Source organism: Orcinus orca, chromosome 2 (genome assembly GCF_937001465.1).
Source record: "Orcinus orca chromosome 2, mOrcOrc1.1, whole genome shotgun sequence".
In the NCBI taxonomy this organism is placed as follows: Eukaryota; Metazoa; Chordata; class Mammalia; order Artiodactyla; family Delphinidae; genus Orcinus; species Orcinus orca.
In genome coordinates, this window is record NC_064560.1 from 6,300,143 (window position 1) to 6,319,483 (window position 19,341).

Genomic DNA, 19,341 nt, shown 5'->3' on the forward strand with positions numbered 1-19,341 from the left:
AAGACTTGGGAGCTGAGACAAGTTGCCTGGTCCATACACCCATCACAATGGTGGGGCAGGATAGGATAATCACAATAATCTCTTCCATCCAAAACTGGTAAAAAAGGAGGTATTCAGGAGTTATGGGTCCCTAACATTTCTGAAATATAGAAGGACACAATGGGACATGTGTTGATAGTTCCTTGATTTAGGACTTAAGTCCTGGGGATGATTCACTGTAGTTTTGGGTCTGCTCTCTGAGCTCTTGGTTTTTTTTGTCACCCTTCCTTTTACCATGAAAGGTATCTCATGTTTACAGCTAGGTAGTTTTCTCAGCCTTCTTCCTATATAAATTTAAGGGTTCAAAGTCCAACTTTTATTTTTATTGTCTCTATTCCTTCCTGTCTAAACTGGTGCTGTTTCCATAAGTATGATTATTTTTTAAACTTTGTGGGTCTCCTGTGAATCTTATCAGAGTTTAATCTATGGGAAAATAGTCAGACTAGCCAGACTATGGCTCTCTTGGAGATAAGCCTTTTTCTAATTGGACTTCCCAGTGAGGCTGCTGAAACATAACATACTTTAGACTCTTAGAAGCCCTTCTGTTTAAAATAGAAGATCCATGAGACACACACCCTTAAAATCTTCAGAGGGTCTTTTGCTTGCTTGATCTTTCTAAGGTTTTTACAGTCACATTCTTCTTTTCATCTTTAGATCATGTGTTTTTACATTTCCCTGTATTTTTAATCTTCACCTGGAAGCCGTTTCTTAACTTTTACATCATTTGTCGTATGGAAAGTCTAGGGATTCCCCAAATCAGCAAGGCCTAGCTCTTTTATGCTTAACCGTTATTTCCGGACCGTATTGCTCTCCTCTTGCATTTTACTACAGGTGACAAGAAGAAGCCAACTGGCACATTCAACACTGTGCCTGGAAATCTTCTAAGCTAGATCACCTGGTTCACTAAGGAAATTTTCTACTTTCCGCATTACTGCAGGAGATAGCATGTTACACAGGGATCCCTTTCTCTGTAGTTTCCAATATTTTTCTCACTTTCCTCACTGTTGGTCTCCTTGGAACCACCAGGCTTCCACTAACAGTCTCTTTGCTACCATTTAGGCTTTCACTAACATTCCTTTTAAAGGCCTTCTATGTGGCACATATATACAATGGAATATTACTCAGCCATAAAAAGAAATGAAGTTGAGTTATTTGTAGTGAGATGGATGGACCTAGAGTCTGTCATACAGAGTGAAGTAAGTCAGAAAGAGAAAAACAAATACTGTATGCTAATGCATATATATGGAATTTTTAAAAGCGGTACTGATGAACCTAGTGGCAAGGCAGGAAATAAGACGCAGACATGGAGAACGGCATTGAGGGCATGGGGGGAAGCTGGGATGAAGTGAGAGTAGCAATGACGTATACACACTACCAAATGTAAAATGGATGGCTAGCGGGAAGCAGCAGCATAGCACAGGGAGATCATCTTGGTGCTTTGTGACCACCTAGAGGGGTGGGATAGGGAGGGTGGGAGGGAGACGCAAGCGGGAGGAGATATGTGGTTATATGGGGACATGCATATGTATACATGGAGCTGATACACACTGTTGTACAGCAGAAACTAACACGACGTTGCAAAGCATTTATACTCCAATAAAGATGTGAAAAAAAAAATTTAAAAGGCCTTCTGGGACTTCCCTGGTGGCGCAGTGGTTGAGTCCGCCTGCTGATGCAGGGGACACGGGTTCGTGTCCCGGTCCAGGAAGATCCCACATGCCGCGGAGCGGCTAGGCCCGTGAACCATGGCCGCTGAGCCTGGGCGTCCGGAGCCTGTGCTCCGCAACGGGAGAGGCCACAACAGCGAGAGGCCCGCGTACCGCAAAAAAAAAAAAAAAAAAAAAAAAGGCTTTCTGCTTTTCCCCACTGCCTAGACTCAAAGCAATTCCTATATTTTTTAGAATTTTAGAGTAGCACCATACTCCCAGTATCAAAACCTGTACTAATTATCTATTGCCACATAACCAATTACCTTCAGATTTCATGATTTAGAATAAAAATAAACATGTATCACGTCCTAGCTTCTTTAGGCAGGCATTTGGGTGCAGCTTGCCTGGGCAATTCTGGCTGAGCGGTTCTCATGAGGTTCAGTCAGATGTCAGCTGAGGCTGCAGTGATCTCAGGACAGGCGTGGGACTGGGGCATCCACGTCAAGGTGACTCACTCACATGGCTGCCGAGGTGTTTGGCTGCAGGGGGAACGTTTTAGTTCTTCTCTGTGTGAGCCTTTCCACTGGACTATCCTCATGCTCATGACACAGCAGCTGGCTTCTCCCTGACGTGGGGGGAACCTAAAGAACAAACGCGGAAACTGCAGTCCCCTTTATGACTTAGCTGCAGAAATCACACAGTGTCACTTGTGCAATATCTTATTGGTCAGTTCTTGGAAGGGACTACGTAGGACATGAACAGCAAGAGGTAAGGGTCACTGGGAGCCCTCTTGGAGGCTGGCCGCCCCAGACATACTTGACATTCATCAGACTTTTCATATTTGGGCTTCTATTCACAGAATAAGAATAGGAGGTAGGAAAGATCAAGTGGAAGCCCCTGAGACTTCTTCTCCAGCTGAGACAGAACATCAAGTACAATATGGCATCCTAGGGGAATGTCAAAGATGAGTGCCACACTAGAAGACTTAAAGGATGCTGGGGTAATGGTGGCCAGCATGTTCTCCATTTCATTCACCAGTCTGGCCCCTCCCGAAACTGGATGGATAAAGGTGGATGTCAGCAGATTACTACAAACTTAGCTAAAGAGTGGCCCTGATTGCAGCTGCTGCACAGGCTGTGGCATCTTTACCACAGTTGATTAAAACGACTTTGGGTACATGGAACATGGCTATTGACGTGATGAATGTGTCTTGTCATTACCTATCTGGAAGGAGGATCGGAGAGAGTTCACATTCACACAGGACGGACAACAGTACATATGCACTGTCTGGCCCCAAATTTGTATTTATTTTGCTGCTCTCTGTTACTGTATACCCCAAGAGATTGGGACTAGCTAGAAATCGCACAGAACAGCACATGGATACAGTATATTGATGGTGCATTATCTATTGCTGCGTAACAAAGGATCCCGAAGCTTAGTGACTTAAAATGACAATAAATATTTATTATCTCAGGTAGTTTCTGTTGGTCAGGAATTTGGGAGCACCTTAGCTCAGAGGTGGTGGCTCAGGGTGTCTGATGAGTTTACATTCAAGGTGTTGGTCAGGACGGCAGTCATCTGATGTCTTGCCTGGTGGTAGAGGTCCCACTTTCACCTAGGCTCACACACATGACTGGTGAGTGGGTGCTAGCTATAGACAGAAAACCTCAGTTCCTCATCACATGGATCTCTCCTAAGGGCTACTTGAGTGTCTTTGTAACATAGCAGCTCGCATCCCCTAAGAAAGTAAGGAAGAAACTTTCACGACCTTGACTTGGGAATGATAGCTCTATTCATTGTGAAGAGGGAATACACACATGCAGGAGTAGCGGAAAGAGAGAACCACTGGGGACATCCTTGGAGGCTAGCTACTGCACAGGACATCCTGTTAACTGGACCTGTTAACTAAGAAGTGGCAAGTACTCTGGATGCCTGAAGAGGTTAAGAGAGAAACTCTACAAAGATTCAAGGGCCTACCAAATCGGTGAAATCTTAATGGGTTCCACTGTCTGGGCATTTCAAGATATCCCTCCAAAATAAAGGACAAGTTATTGTACCTTGCACCTCCTGCCACTGAGGAAGAACAATGCTGAGTAGCTTGCTTTATGCTTCAGAAGCAATACATTCCATACTTGAGTATAATGTTCGTCTCATTCATCATGTGAAACGGAAGTTTTGAGTGGAGCCTAGAGCAAGAAGATACCTTGCTGCGAGGTCAGGCTACAGTTAAAGCAACTCTGCCCCTTCCTCCATATAATCTTACAGCCCTTGTGGTTCCCAAGATAACATATCTGTGGGGAAGAAAAAAGCTGGGTGGACCCGCAATGCACCCCAGTAGGAAATTTGCAGCACAGAACAAAGGTCAGTTCCTCACTTGTCCTCAACGTCAGGATTCTCCTTGCAGCTTTGCCAACTGTCCTGGCAAACTCTCGATTTTTCTTTGCACTTGCTGAAATACTCCTTCCTCACACATCTTGGCTCACGCTTACACGTCTGCTTACACACCACTTTATTGTGAGTCAGGAATGGGCTCTATTTAATATTGCAGTCCTCTACTCCTCACCCAACACTCTATTCTTCTTTCTCTGCTTTATTTTTTCCTAGAGAATTTAACGTAACACACTATATACTTCATTTATCTGTTTTTCTCCATGTCATTCGCATTAGAGTGTAAATTCAATGAGGGCAAGGACATTTGTCCATTTTTTTAAACTGCTTGATCCTATATATATATATATGGTGAATGACCCCAGATTTTAATTACCTAATGAATATCTTCATCTCATTGCTTCCAAGACACTGATCAGTCATTATCTCCCATGCCCTGCGATAGGCAGAGGCGTGCACCCCTCCAAAGATGCTCATGTCCTAATCCCTGCAATTTGGGGGTATAACCTATGTAATTGGGGAATCAGGCTTCAGATAAAAATTAAGATTGCTGATTAGCTGACCTTAAAATAAGGAGATTATCCCAGGGTAGCTGGACGGGCTCAATGTAATCATGAGTCCTTAAAGGTGGAAGACGAACAAGAGGAGGAGCTCAGAGTGACGTGATGGGATAGCAGAAGGACTCAACAACTGGGTTTCCGGCAGCTTTCAAGATGGAGGAAGGGGTGACAAGGCTTGGAATGCAGGCAGCCCCTACAAGCTGGAAGAGGCGAGGAGATGAACCCTTCCCCAAACCTACAGAAAGGAGAACAACCCTGCTAATGCTTTGACTTTAGACTGCTGAGACCCATTTCAGACTTCTGACCTGCAGAACTAAGGTAATACATTTGTGTTGTTTAAGCTACTAAATTTTGTGGTAGGTTGTTAGACTGCACAGAAAACTGACACACTTCCTACCCATTCTCCTCAGATCTGCCTGTTCTCCTCTACCCTCTTTATTACCAGGGACACACTTTTAGTCAGAGGTCGTAGCTTCCTTTAATGGGTAAGGTGTTCCCTCCCTCAACTCCAGTTTTCATGTACTGGCTTCAGTCAACTTCAGCCTTCAGAAGTCAACTTCCTGCTCATCTAGTCCTATTCCCACACCTGGAACCTCCAGCTTTAATCCCCATTCATGTTTCTATTATGTTTCTGGTCAACAGAAATGCTAATATTGTATTGACACCTAGTTGTGTTTTATTAACTTTTTAATAGCACCGTCTTTTCTTAGTCAATCACCAGGTTTTATCTGTTGTGCTTCTAAAATGTCCACGGAATTTGCCCCTCCTTGAAATCTCCATGGACTGCTCTAGTTCAAGTGCTAAGCATCTCTTCATGATTGCATTTATTCCAATAACTTCCTTCCTAACTGGTTTAGATGTTTCCAGGCTTTCTCATCTCACTGCCTTCTTCCAGGTATCATTATAAAATTGAAAGATGATGTTATCACTCCCCTATTAAAAAATCTTAACTAGCTCCTGTTATATTTAGAATAAAGTTTGTTTATCAAGAACCGAGGCCATAGACCCTGGAATCAAATCGCCTGTGTTCTGAACCTTGTTTCAGCACAGATTCTAGGTCAGAGAAACCTAGGTTTGCCTCCTGGTTTTTCCATTTACTGCATGATTCAGGGCAAAGTCCTTATGCTTCTAGGAGGTCATTGTAGTACTTCACTGCGTTTTGAGGGGTGTGTACTGTAATACATGTAAGGAGCTTACTACAGGAACTGGAAGTTTGTGCTCAGTCAATACTTGCTTCTATAATTGTGTAAGATAGTATTCAACATTCTTAAGATTCTGGCTCTCGATATTATTCTATTCAGACTGCCCTAACAAAATGCCAGAAATTGAGTGGTCTAAACAATAGATATTAATGTTCTCGCAGTTCTGGAAGCTGCAAGTACAAGACCAAGGTGCTATCAGCATTGATTAATGGTAAAGCCTCTCTTCCTGGCTTAGAGAATGCTACCTTTTTACTGTGCCCTCACATGGCCTTTTCTCTGTGTACATATGGAGACAGAGAGAGAGAGAGAGAGAGAGAGACAGAAAAGTAGAGAGAGGGAGAGACCTGGTGTTTCTTCCTCTTATTAGGACACCAGTTCTATCGGATTAGGGCCCTATTTTTATGACCTCATTTAACCTTAATTACCTCTTTAAAGGCGCGATCTCCAAATTCAGTCACATTGAGGTGAGGACTTCAACATATGAATTCAGAAGAGACACAATTCAGTCTACGGCACCCTCCTCAACCTGATATTCTTAACTCATCTCTCTCTAGTGACACAAATACCAGGCTCCTGCCACAATGGGTTATTTAATGCCTAAATGTACATCCTCCCTTTCTTCTCTAGTCAAAATTCTATCCAGTTCAAACTTCTCTGACGCCTTCTCCAGCTCAAATGCAGGAATAATTCATCTTCCACCTTTCCTCCGATGCTTCCTTGTTCAAACCATTAATATAAGAATAGGATTTTTCATCGTGCATATATCTTTTACGTACTCTGTTAAATCCCATAATCGCTGTACGATGTAATTCTTATTAATAAGCTTATTTTATATATGTGGCAACTGAGGCTCAAAGAAGTTATTTATTGGTACCATTAAAAAATGTGCTTTTGCTGCATCGCACGGGGAGATCAGCTCGGTGCTTTGTGACCACCTAGAGGGGTGGGATAGGGAGGGTGGGAGGGAGTCGCAAGAGGGCGGGGATATGGAGATATATGTATAGCTGATTCACTTTGTTATATAGCAGAAACTAACACACCACTGTAAAACAATTATACTCCAATAAAGATGTTTTTAAAAATGTGCTTTTTTATGGATAATGGCACCATTCACTGATTATGAAACATTGAAAGGGGAGCAGGTTTTATGGGGAAAGATGTTTGATTTGGCACATACTGAGTTTGAAGCACCTATGACACATCCAAGTGTGCATATATTATGTACTCATCTAATACAGCTGGTTCTGGATTAATTCGCAAGTTTGGATTGGATCTGAGTTAAAATGTTAGCACAAGTAAGTGACCAGTGGCAAATTAACTTCTTTTATTCTATGTGTTAGTGAAGAATAATGTTAAATTATTTGTTTACTCTTTATGCTTGCTCAACATTCTTTTCCTTCTCACTCCTTCCATATATTTAAACTTCTAAACAGCCAATTTTTTAAATCATAGAAGTTGAGCAGTATCTAAAGTAAATGGGATATTGAGGTGATCAGTTAGTCCTCTCTGTAGATGAAGAAAGCACAGTATGGCGAGTTAAGTGACTCATCCAAGGTCACAGTACCCAAATAAAAACTAACATTCAGTTTTCTAATTCCTATCAAAAGTCTATTCCATTATATCAGTGATTCCCAAACAGTATTCTGCAGAACATAAACTATGAGAAGCTCAGTGAACAAAATGATTCAAATGTGTCCTTTTTTTTTAATTGGAGTATAATTGCTCTACAATGGTTAGTTTCTGCTTTATAACAAAGTGAATCAGTTATACATATACATATGTTCCCATATCTCTTCCCTCTTGCTTCTCCCTCCCTCCCACCCTCCCTATCCCACCCCTCCAGGCGGTCACAAAGCACCGAGCTGATCTCCCTCTGCCATGCGGCTGCTTCCCACTAGCTATCTACCTTACGTTTGGTACTGTATATATATCCATGCCTCTCTCTCGCTTTGTCACAGCTTACCCTTCCCCCTCCCCATATCCTCAAGTCCGTTCTCTAGTAGGTCTGTGTCTTTATTCCTGTCTTACCCCTAGGTTCTTCATGACATTTTTTTTCTTAAATTCCATATATATGTGTTAGCATACGGTATTTGTCTTTCTCTTTCTGACTTACTTCACTCTGTAGGACAGACTCTAGGTCTATCCACCTCATTACAAATAGCTCAATTTCGTTTCTTTTTATGGCTGAGTAATATTCCATTGTATATATGTGCCACATCTTCTTTATCCATTCATCCGATAATGGACACTTAGGTGTCTTTTAACCCTGAATATAATCCCATCTCTTGTTTAACTTTATTTAACCCCGCATTTAATGATAGAACCCCTTTTCCACCAGGTATTAATGTTCGTAGGCAATGCTTTGGGAAATGACACACTGTGTTATACTTGAGTATGACAATGGTGGGTTTAAAAGGAACTTGGTATGCTTGATAGGAAAATTATCCTGCTGAGATGAGGTTAGGGTCATGCAAAGGAAAGAGTTTCATTTGCCTGATAGATTTACACTGTTATTGGAAGATATAGGGCATATAAATTAAATAGTTTTATTAATAAATGAGTAGGGGATTGTCTTAGCAACCTGCCTAGAACTTATTAATCTTATTGAAGGGCAGGTTTTTTGAAAGATTGATTTCTCCTAAATAAGTGGTAGTGCAAATACACTAAATTAGGAGTCAAGGGCTTTTAGTTAGAGAATTGTTCTTTTCACGATACTTGCTAAGAACCTGGTAATGAAGCTGTTTTGCTTTTAGTTGACAGGCAAATTTGGGGGAAGACAAAAAGATAATTAAGCACAGAGTTAGTGTTTGATAATGAGTAATTAATACTGCTTCCGTGAAGTAGTAAAGATGGCTAAAGAGAATTAATTATTATGGAAATCTAAGCCCAGTTTTATGGAAGTGCCCTGACTTGAATTTGAAAGAAAGAGAAATACCACAAATAAAACTTAATGTGTGAACAGGAAACTCTGTTTTAGGATTAAAGATCTTTTATGCAACCTATGTGCATCTTAATGAGACACATCAATTTAATCAAAACCATAGATGGTCCTAAGGAAAAAAAATAATAGTATGGTAAAGTATGGAGTAAGATAAATACTCCGAAGGAAATTTACATAATTTTCAAGTCATTATAAAAAAAGAAAAAGGCTTTATTGTGCTGTACCAGAAATATATGCAACAAACTTGACTGTTTGCAATTTTTATTTTTCTAGGTAATTACTGAATAAGAACATTTTAAATGACGATTAATTTGCATTTTTACTCTAATTTAAGCAAGTTCACGATTTAAATGCAGTAAGTAATGAATAATTAAGGAACATAAATAATTTAACATTAATCAAATATTCCTACTTAAAAATATGTCCTGCTAATTAAAAAATGCAGAACACTGCAAATAAAGACTACAATCTAAAGGTGGAAAGAACATACATATCAATGTCTACCCAAGATTTTGCCAGCTTCCCCATAGCCCGAAACTAAGAAAAATCACAGATCAAGAAATAATTCATTTTCAAAAATCTTTTGAAAGTATAGCTTTTTCTATCTATGGACAGTTAGTCAAATCTATAACTACTATCTGTATATTAATGGAAGGAAACCAAATGTGGCAAACACCTCAACTTAAGAGTTCTGCCACTTACAGGATCTATGAACATTGACCCTTCTCTGTCTTTCAGGAAGTGAAATAATTATGCAAATTGTAAATCACCCATGCAAATATTAAATATTTAATTGGACCAGTCAATGGTACTTCCCCTGGTTCCCTCACTTACTGAAAGATAGTGAATTCTTAAGTTCCAATAAAGACAAGTTTCATTCTGTCATCTAACAGGTACTGAGACCCAGGTATATTCAAGGCTGTGTATTAGGTGCCATGAATAAGACAGCTCCTTGGCTTCCATAAACATATACCGCATGAGAAGAGTAAATAATTCTTTGCAAATAAAAGCAAGTTATAGATAAGGTAGTATGAAATTTCAGAAGCTACAAGTTTTCCTTTAGGTTTTAATAACTGGAGAAAGCTTTACTACAAAGTGCCAACTTATACTACGTCCTGAAGAATGGGTAAGATTTGGTTTGAAAAAATAGTAAGATAAAGGATATTCCGAAGGGAATAACAATTAGGAGGAAGGCTATGGGTATGGTTCAGGCACTTTGAACAGTTCCTTTTAACTACAGCAAGGGTTGCCTAAGTCGGAAATAAAGTATAAATTAGCACACCCTCTTACTTGCTACCTGAAAGAAACCCATCAGAGTTTGCCTTTTCGTTGTAAATTCAAAGCTCAGCCAGAATAAATTCCCTTCTTTTGAAGCAGCACAGAGAAGTTTTCACCCAAACTAAATTTAACTGAATGCTTGTCAATGATTTATAACCTGGTCTTTAGCCCACACACCCTACAGTCTAGAAAGCTGTAGATGAAATTGCACTACCATTTACAAACAGGCCGCTTTGAATCTGTTTTCCTCTAAGTAGCTTTGTAATTCTGCGTTAGACACCTGGGAGAGGCATTTCCAGTGCCCATTACGCGACATTTTTCGGTTCTGTTAATAGTTGGTTTGACTTTATATGACTGAGCAAGAGGCTGACAGCCTTCAATTTATCGGCGGCTCCTCGACACAGACACAGATGTTTCCTCTCGGAGATTCAACCATCGTCTCAAAGCTCTGGTTTGGCAGAATTAATATTACACATTTTAAGGTATAGGCCATGTTTCTGGGCCCTAGGGCTTGGGCCTCTGACACCCCAGCTAAGGCCAAAGCAGCGCGGACAGGAAGGGGGTACTCCAGGTGTAGGAATGTGCCAGCGCCCACGGGACGCGACGCTTCTCCCAACACAAAAGACGCCACCGCACCACCGGGCCCTGGGATTGAGCTCAGAAATCGCCAGGTGCTCGCCAAGCCGCCCTCGGCTCTTCCCAACACCGCCCCCGCACTTCCGCTTCCGGGGAGGCGCCGCCTGGCCCTCCGGCCTTGGGGGCGGTAGTGAAAGAGAAGCCGGAAGTGGCCCCAGTACTTCCGGTGCGGGAAACTCCTCGCTGCGGCTCCGAGGGGGCTTGACAGGCTCGGTCCCTGCAAGTAGGTCTCTCTGCTGTTGCCTTCCTTGCGTCTAACCTTCCAGCTCGTTTGCCGCTGCCGTCCCGCCACGCCGGTCTCCGAAGCCGCCCCTTCCCCATGTGCCGGGGCAGGAGTCCGGAAAGCCAAGACCCGCTCGCCGGTACCCCATCATGTCCGAACTGACTAAAGAGCTGATGGAGCTGGTGTGGGGCTCCAAGAGCAGCCCCGGTCTCTCTGACACCATCTTCTGCCGCTGGACGCAAGGTACCCTGGCTGGACTCTGGCTTCCGGCCGCCGCTCCCTTTAGCCCCGCGAGAGTCGAGCCGTGACGCCGCTCGCGTGCCCCGCACTCCGTCCCGGTTCCCCTGCTCAGCCCAGAAACGGGACTTCTAGAAAAGCCCTCCCTGCCTTGAGGGTTAGAGGCTAAGTAGGGGAACGGTGCCAGCGGGCCGCCAAAGACCCGAGACGCCCCTGCCACTCCCTGGGCTGCCTTTGGGTTGGAGAGGAGGAGGGGGCGGCTGCCGGGCAGCAGCGGGTGACACTGAAGGTGTGCCCTGTGCCCCGGCGTCCGTTCCTCCAGCAGGGCTCCGGCCGCCTGGATCTTTACCCGCTAACGAGTCTGATCGTTTGGTCTCATTTTGGAGAGAGGGAAGTCCACGTGAAAGTCGCAGTGGTTAATTCCAGAAAGCGATTGTGTTGCTTGTATTTCAGTTAGGCGAGGTTAGGCGTGGTACTCGGTGCAGAAATGTAATGTTGCGGCTGCAGAGTGTTTGTTCCCTTGACCCGAAGTGTACCCGGTTTTGAGGTGGTGTGGGAATCTGTTCCAGTTCAAAGGAATATGGTCCATAGGACTTCCTGGGCCGATCTAATTACCCAGACAGGCTTTTGAGTTATATAAGAAGTTTTGTTAATACTGCGAGTAATTATGAAATGAAAAAACACCATCTATTTATATTTATTAGTGATCATCCCTAACTCGTAAGTTTCAGTATTAAAACACAACGAGCATATTACTTCAGGTGACTCAAAAGGGACAATGGTGAGGTTGAGGTTAAGAGCATAGTGTTTGGAGTCGGGAGGATGAGTAATGGACGTATGTAAAACATCCCAAGCACACAAATAATAGCTAGTTAGTACTATTACTAAAACATTTTGTTATTAAAATATTTATTTAGAAAATACCGATTCTCAGAGGGTTTGGGGGAAGTTTAGCATAGTAAATCTAAGTCCTTACTTCGTAATGTGTATTTAGTAACAAAAGTTCAGGGTTTAAGTAATCCCTTCCTTCTTCCCAGATACTGGTAAAAGCTGGTAAAATTAGAATCGTAATATATTACAGCCAGGTAGGTTATTTAGTTCATTACTCTTGTTCTGAAGATGAGAAAAATGAGTTGTGAAGGGTTAAATGACCAGGCCAAAGATGCACACATTGATAGAACCGGGAACGAATTCCAACTCTCCCATTTCCTAATTCAGCTGCCTTTGTTGTTTTCCTTTGTGTGGCTCAACCAGGCATGTAATTAGTTTGGCTTTTTTTTTTATACAGATTTAATTATGTCGCTTAACTAATATTTTCTGAAATGTTGGACATCCACATTTGCAGATTTTAAAATTTATTTTCCAGTTTGTCTTACTTATCCTAATAGTGAACAGCCCTAAAGTACGCAAGACTGTGAAGGATTGAGAAAAGTTTTCCTTCCTGTTAACTAATTAGTAATACAACACGGAATAAGGTGATATTCAGCCTCATTTATTTTAGTACTGTGATGCAGAGGCAAGGAGAATTCAGAGAGGCAGTTCTAATAATGGTTAAGAACAGGCTTTGGAATAGGCATACTTGGGTTCTAGGTTCAAGGTTTTTAGCTTACTTAAGCCTCAGTTTCCTTCTCTGTAGAGTGCAGATAATAGTAGTGCCAATCTTACAGGGTTGTTGTGAGGATTAAAGGCAGGTGAATTCGTTTAGGCACTTAGCACAGTATCTGACATGGAGTAAATGCTCAGAAAAGGGTAGCTTGATTTAAAAAGTGTTTAATTGTAAACCAAGCCGAAGATCGCTCTCTGGCCGTGCCCTGACAGTTGCAAGAAGTTATTGTTAATTTGATGGATAATCACTAAAAGAGAACTTCGTAATGACATATGAGAATGCTCTGCCACCTTGTAGTCATACAGAAGTTCCTTTACAAGATTTGTTCAATCAATACCATTTCAAAATAAAGGATTATTGCTCTACAGAGAGTGCGGTTATATTGTGGCTGTGTAATTCTTCAAGGTCTTAAAGTGATCATGATTTTTAAGGCAACCAAATATGTACTTTTAAGTTGTCACCTCTGACTCAGAGGGATGTTGTCATCGATCTTGCTGTGTTAACTTTGTATTCATTTATCCATTCTTAGAGGAGGCAGAGACCATTGCTGACGATTGCTGTGGCCGTGACTTGGGATTGTGGGAACGGGCACAGGACACTGCTTTGGTGCGCTTGCCTTACTGCGTTCGTACTGTGACATCAGCTTTGTCTTTATTTCATCATCTATCTGTGCTTTGAATTGACAGCTGTAATCTCATTAGTCTTTTGGAAGCAAGTTATAGGTGTGAGGTGTTTGGGGTAAAGAGACATAGAACTATGTCCAGGGATATTCCATTTATTGATTGGTCATGTTAAATGGTCATGTTAATTGGTCGTGTTAAATTCCTTTGATATGTTAAACAGCTGCAGCAGTTGGGATTTTTGTTTGTTTTTCTCTCTCTTTTAATGCTACGGCAGTTTTAGATAATAGGTTAAAGCAGTAAGTGCAAGAGTGGCACATAATATTTTTTTGTTTGTTTAAAATTCATTTGACAGTTTTAGATCATTCTCTTCTGCAAATACTTTTTCTTAAGAGAAGAAAAAAATAGGGTTTTGATTTTGGTTTTTTTTTTTTTTTTACAGTTTTTAGTTTAAAGGCAATAAGTCACATTATTTAAAGCTTTGAAGTTGTTTTGTTTTTTAACTTGGAAATTTACTCCCTACTCCTGCCTGCTTCCCTCCTGCTCAATTGCCTATAATACTTTTTAAAGAAAAGCGTATATTTTCTACCTCCTTATTTGTAAGCACATTTATCCTTCTTTCCCTTCTCCCACAAACTGACCAGTGTTCCAGACCTAGACTTGATAGGGTGGGAGGGAAGACAAATGATAAACATAATATAGCATAAGTTAAGCATATATACTAGAAGGGAGAGAAATAAGGAATTACAGGGTGAAGTAGCCTGGACGGGCCTCATTTTAAGGTGAGATTTGAGCAGACTATTGAAGTAACTGAGTTAGTCATGCAGGTATCTGAAGAGTGTTCCAGGCAGTGAGGATGGCCATCGTAAAAGACTTAATGACTTATGCAGAATACGTCTGGCTTTTTGTTCAAGGAACAGGAAGGAGGTTAGTTTGGCTGGAGAGGGAATGAGGGAACGGGACAGTGATAAAGATGGTGTAAGAAATAATATGGCCCAAATCACTAAGATTTTATAGGCCGTTGTAAGAACTTTGGTTTTTCTTCTAAATGAGATGAGAGGTCATTGGAAGGTTTGGAGCAGAGGAGAGACACGACAGGACAGGTTTTTAAAGGGCTGATCTGACTGCTAAGTTTGAGGATAGACAGTAGTGTATTGAGTGAGACAGCAAGACCAAATGAGAGACAGTTGCAGTAATGCAAGGGTAAAAGACCGTGGCTTAGACCAGGATAGTAGGAAATGGTCACATTGACATCATCCCAGCAGAAGCAAAATAAGAGTCATCTAGATCTAACAAAAGTAAGTGTTAATCTTATTACAAAGGCAAACATTTTGACTTATTGAGAATTTGTTTTCTTTTCAGTGCTGATTGTCTAGCCAGTGTTTGGCAAATGTTTTCTTTAAAGGGCCAGTGCCTCTATTGTCTCTGTCTCATCTCTGCCATTGCAGCAAAAGCAGCCCTGGATAATAAGGGCATGGCTGTGTTCCAAAACTGCATTTAAAAAACAGGCCAACCCTGGTCTAAATTATAAACTCTGAGAACCCATTTTTTCCTTTTCTTGGCCCCCTTCCTTCAAGTTTTAAGTTACTTCGTTGTTTCACCTAAAGATTAGCTAGAAGAGAAGCCCAATTTGTCAGTTTATAGCAGTTCAGTGGTGTTTTGGGGTGGAGATGGGGAGGGAGCTGTAGTGGATTGAAATTAGAGTTTTGGACTTTCCGGTATAGGACAATTTTTGTTATGTAATATGGAAAAAAAAGATTCTAAGTAACTTTGGAAAAGTGAGGGATCAGTTAAAATATAAGCATAAATTGTATGCAGGAGTTAAAGCATTTGGATTAAAGTCCAAAAGTATGATGTCTATTATAATGTGATTTAACATTTTACCAAAGTACTAAAATGATACGCCAGTATCGTTAATTTGTCTTCCAAAGTGAAGGTAAATTAATATTGTGGGTCATATCATTTCAGAGATTTTGTTGTTGATGGAATCCTTTTATTTCAAATATAGGTTTTACTTTCTCCCACCTACCTACATCATATGTCACCTAAAAACCAATTTTTTTAAACTCACAATTTGGAAGCTTATGTGACAAAGTTAATTTCTTGGTACTTTTGAGTACATAATGTGTTTTTCAGCTCAACGCATCTATCATAATACCTTACGTCTGTATTAGGCTTTACAGGTTTTGAAAATCTTACAGCAACCCCAAGAGGTAGCAAAAGATAAATGTATCAATAGTTATCCTCCTTTTGTAGATGAGGAAACTAAGGCTCAGTTCAGATTCCACTCAACCAGTATTATCTGACATATAGTGACAAGTGAAGTCTTTCTGTGGCCTTTTGTTAACATGGAAGGCTAGAACTATAGAGGCAGTAGTTGTCAAACTGGTTTGAATAATTTAAGTCAGTCATATGAAAATAAAAGACTGGGAAATTGCAAAGAGGTTCATGACTCAGGTTTAAATTAGTTATGAGCTGTAGAACTGAGAAAGACTTCTATGTCTGTAGTGCTGTGGAATGTGATACAAAATCGTATATTTAAGATCAGATGCTTTAGATGGCCTATTTCAGATCTAATTAGGAAGACAGCCATTTTGTGATAAGTTAATTCCTCTTAAAACTAGGAAATAAGATGAATATGAGAACACTTGACAAGAAAAATAACTGTATCCTAAAAAATTCAAACTCAAGTGAAACCTTATTATAAAAGAGGGTGCCTACTTAGCATTATCCTGTTTTAGGATAGAATAATTTCCATTTGTCTAACTTTATTTCATTTTTAAGCTCTAAGAGCCTTTGTTCATTATCAAATAACACACTCAAGCATATATACTGTAATTAAACAGAATTTGGCATAAAGCAGATCTGCCTAGAATTCTCTCCCTGGGGTTTTTATCTCTAAAGTACAAAAGCGACTTATCAGAATGCATTTCCATCTAAAAGCCCCACCCATGGATCTTGAAAATTGAGTTACATTATTAGTCATTTTAAGGAAGGCAAGAATCCATTACTGAGACCTGTTTATCACATACGCTGGAAGTTTGAAAGAGCCTAGTTTCACCTCTGCACTTAGGCCCAACACCAATGACCCTTTCTTCCCAGTAGAAGAGGTAGACGAAGAGCAGAGGCCCCTTGGCTTCACCTCTTGTTTCTAGATTGGCTGTCAGATTTGGTTGTCTTGATGTGATAACCAGCACCCTCAGTTCTCATTTGTCCTTACTACATTTGCCCCATCCACCATACCTATTTCTTATCCTGCATTTTTCTTATCCTCTATTCTGTTTCTCCCAAGGTGGTGGTGTGTGTTGCTGGGGAAAATTGTGGTCAGCATCAATACACATGTAGGAATTAAACCTTAGCTGAGCCCTCAGTATTTCTCTTAGTTCTTTATCCTGTCTGCTTTTCTTATGTGTTTTGGAATTAACATTCTCCTCAATTTTCTATGCCCTCATGGCCCCCACTCGCAATCAGCAGCATCTCCTCCCTTCCTCTTTGCCTGTATGTCTAACTTGGAAGCCTGCTAAGATTTCCTTTTTCTCAAGTTTGTTAAACTCAGGGCCCTGTTACATTCTTAAAAACGATTACAGGCTTCAATATGAAAAAAAAAAAAAAAATAATGAGGCCTGTGGCATTATTTTACATTTTAAAAAATCTCTTCAGTGTCTAGTTCATAGGAAGACAGGTGGATTCTCCCACTTGCTTCTCCGTTCTGTCTTAACAATATGTTACAATATGTTGTTTCAATATGTTACAATATGTTGTTTCGGTTGAAGTATCTGCGGAAAATCCAGCTTCACACAGATATGCAGTTGGTAATGTAGGAGTCTTGTAATAGTGTTTTCAGATAATTGTGGATATTCTTCTTTGACACTGCACCAAAACTCAACAAGTGGTAGTTTCTTAGCGGTTACTTGAAATACAGAATCTGAAGACACATCAGTGAACTTTTCGTCCTCTGTTAAATTGAAATTCATTGGTTTGTCTTGTACTTTGACTGGATCTTTTACCCATGCGTTAATTTGTAACAGCGTGCATTGGTCATTTGGAAGTTATCGGTCTGCTGGTTTATGCAGATCTTCTAAATGTTAACACATATAGTTATACCATATCAAAAGTCACATTATTTCTGATCTTGTCAGAAAAATCTCTGAGTATTGAGAAGCTGTCAAGCTACAGTGCTGGACTTGAGTTTTCCAGAAGTTTAGTTGTTACTTGAAAGCTTGAGATTTTATCACTGGCAGAAATACTGTCAAGTTATTTTCCTTGAAGTATCAGGCTCACTTCATTCACTTCTGAGAAAAAGTCTAAATAATCATAATTTGTTAGTAGCTCTTCAAAGTAAAAACAGCATTCCACAGAAAAGCTGTTAGCTCAGCTCACAGTTCAAAAAATTACACATGTGCTTTGAGAATCTGTCAATCATCGCTCAAGGTATGTAGCAGAGGTGCTTTATGGGTAGTTCCCATTTTGTCACACAGACCATTTTTTTGAAGTACATTGTATTCAAAGTCAAGATTTAATAAGATTAGCATTAGTAAGGGCTTTTTAAAGTTAAATTGGCTTTTTTGTGTGTTTGAGAGCATATTGTGGTGTTTCCTAGTACAGTGACTGCTGGTACAGCTTAATGTCACCTAATGTGTGCTAAGGCACCAGTAATGTAACCTGCTGTTCATTTTGTACCATCGCTGTGAATATCAACACAGTGAAAAGGGCAAATATGTTAGTATTATAATAAAAATGATTTTCACCTCTAGCAGGTCCCCTAAAGGGTCTCTGGAACTTCCCGGGGTCTGTAGGCCACACCTTGAGAACCTATCTTTATTCAGTCCACGACCACCACCACCACACCACACTGTCTCAGTTCTTTCAGGACTTGGAGTCCTTAAACTCTCTCTTTCCCATTTAATCACTCTTTTCCTTCTTTTAAACTCATGCCCTTCCCTCTGTAAAATAATAATTCTTTATCCAACTACCCTTCAAGCCATCATCCTTTTCCCCTTCACTTGTTTAACAAATAGTTTGCCTTTTCTCTTTCTCCTTGTATTCTGAATCATGCCTCAGCCCTTTAAAATTTGGCTGCTCTTCCCAGCATTCTAAATTTCTTTTTTTAGTATTCCCAGTGACATGCTTAATCCAGTATTTTCATTTAATGTTTTTATTCCACTCGGCATTTGTAACAGGTGACTGCTGATTTTTTCTTTCTAGGACCTCAGTGTGTTTTTTCTCTTACCTTTCAAGTCTTTGTCAATCTCCTTTGCTGCTTCAGCGTCTGCTCACTTTTTTTTTTTTTTTTTAAATGTTAACCGGCTTCATTATCTGTGTTCTACATGTTCTCATTCACTTTAACTGCCATGTTTAAGGTGATTCAACTTGCTATCTCTAATCCTAAACCCTGCCCTGGGCTCCAGACCCATGTTTCCCCAACCAAATTGTTGTTTCACATTTTAGAGACTGAATTTAGAAACAAACATCCCCATTATCTTCACTCCCAAAACTTCAGCAAGCATTTATTATTAACTATATAACATACTAGGAAAACAGTTAATAGAGCAGGCAAGATACTTGTAAGGCAAGACAAACAAGTGAACAATCATATAATTACAGATGATGATAAGTACTGGTTGTGCTGAGGGATGGTGGGAAAGATCTACTTAGATAGGCCTATCAGGGAATATCTCTCTGAGGAGTTAATACCTAAACTGGGTCTTTAAGGATGAGAAGGATTCAGCTATATGACAAGAGAAGGAAAAAGAGCATTTCGTGCAGAGGGAACAGCAAGCATCAAGACCCCAGGTAAAGACCTTGGGATGTTCTGAGGGCCTAAGATCACTGTAGATGATGAAGGTAAGAGTGAACTGAGGGAAGGTGGGGTTGATAGATCGTACAGTGTCTCTTAGGCCATGAAAAGGAGTTTTATTGCAATTGCAATGAGAAGCCATTGCAGGCTGTGACAAAACCTGAT

At 40.5% G+C, this 19,341-nt stretch overlaps 1 protein-coding gene across 3 annotated transcripts in view; it reads left to right on the plus strand.

The window, feature by feature from the left end:
* The first annotated feature begins 10,848 nt into the window (after positions 1–10,848).
* The window catches only part of MINDY3 (MINDY lysine 48 deubiquitinase 3), a 94,451-nt gene continuing 85,958 nt past the window's right edge, over positions 10,849–19,341 (plus strand). The window contains exon 1 of one of the 3 annotated variants that reach the window (XR_007475851.1): positions 10,849–11,159. Coding sequence is in view for 1 of the 3 variants with exons in the window: in XM_004278602.3 (XP_004278650.1) it covers positions 11,066–11,159 (94 nt within the window). In the remaining 2 variants the exon portion in view is untranslated. The remainder of the gene's footprint in view (positions 11,160–19,341) is intronic. The other 2 variants (XM_004278602.3, XM_033403462.2) reach the window with 2 other exon arrangements.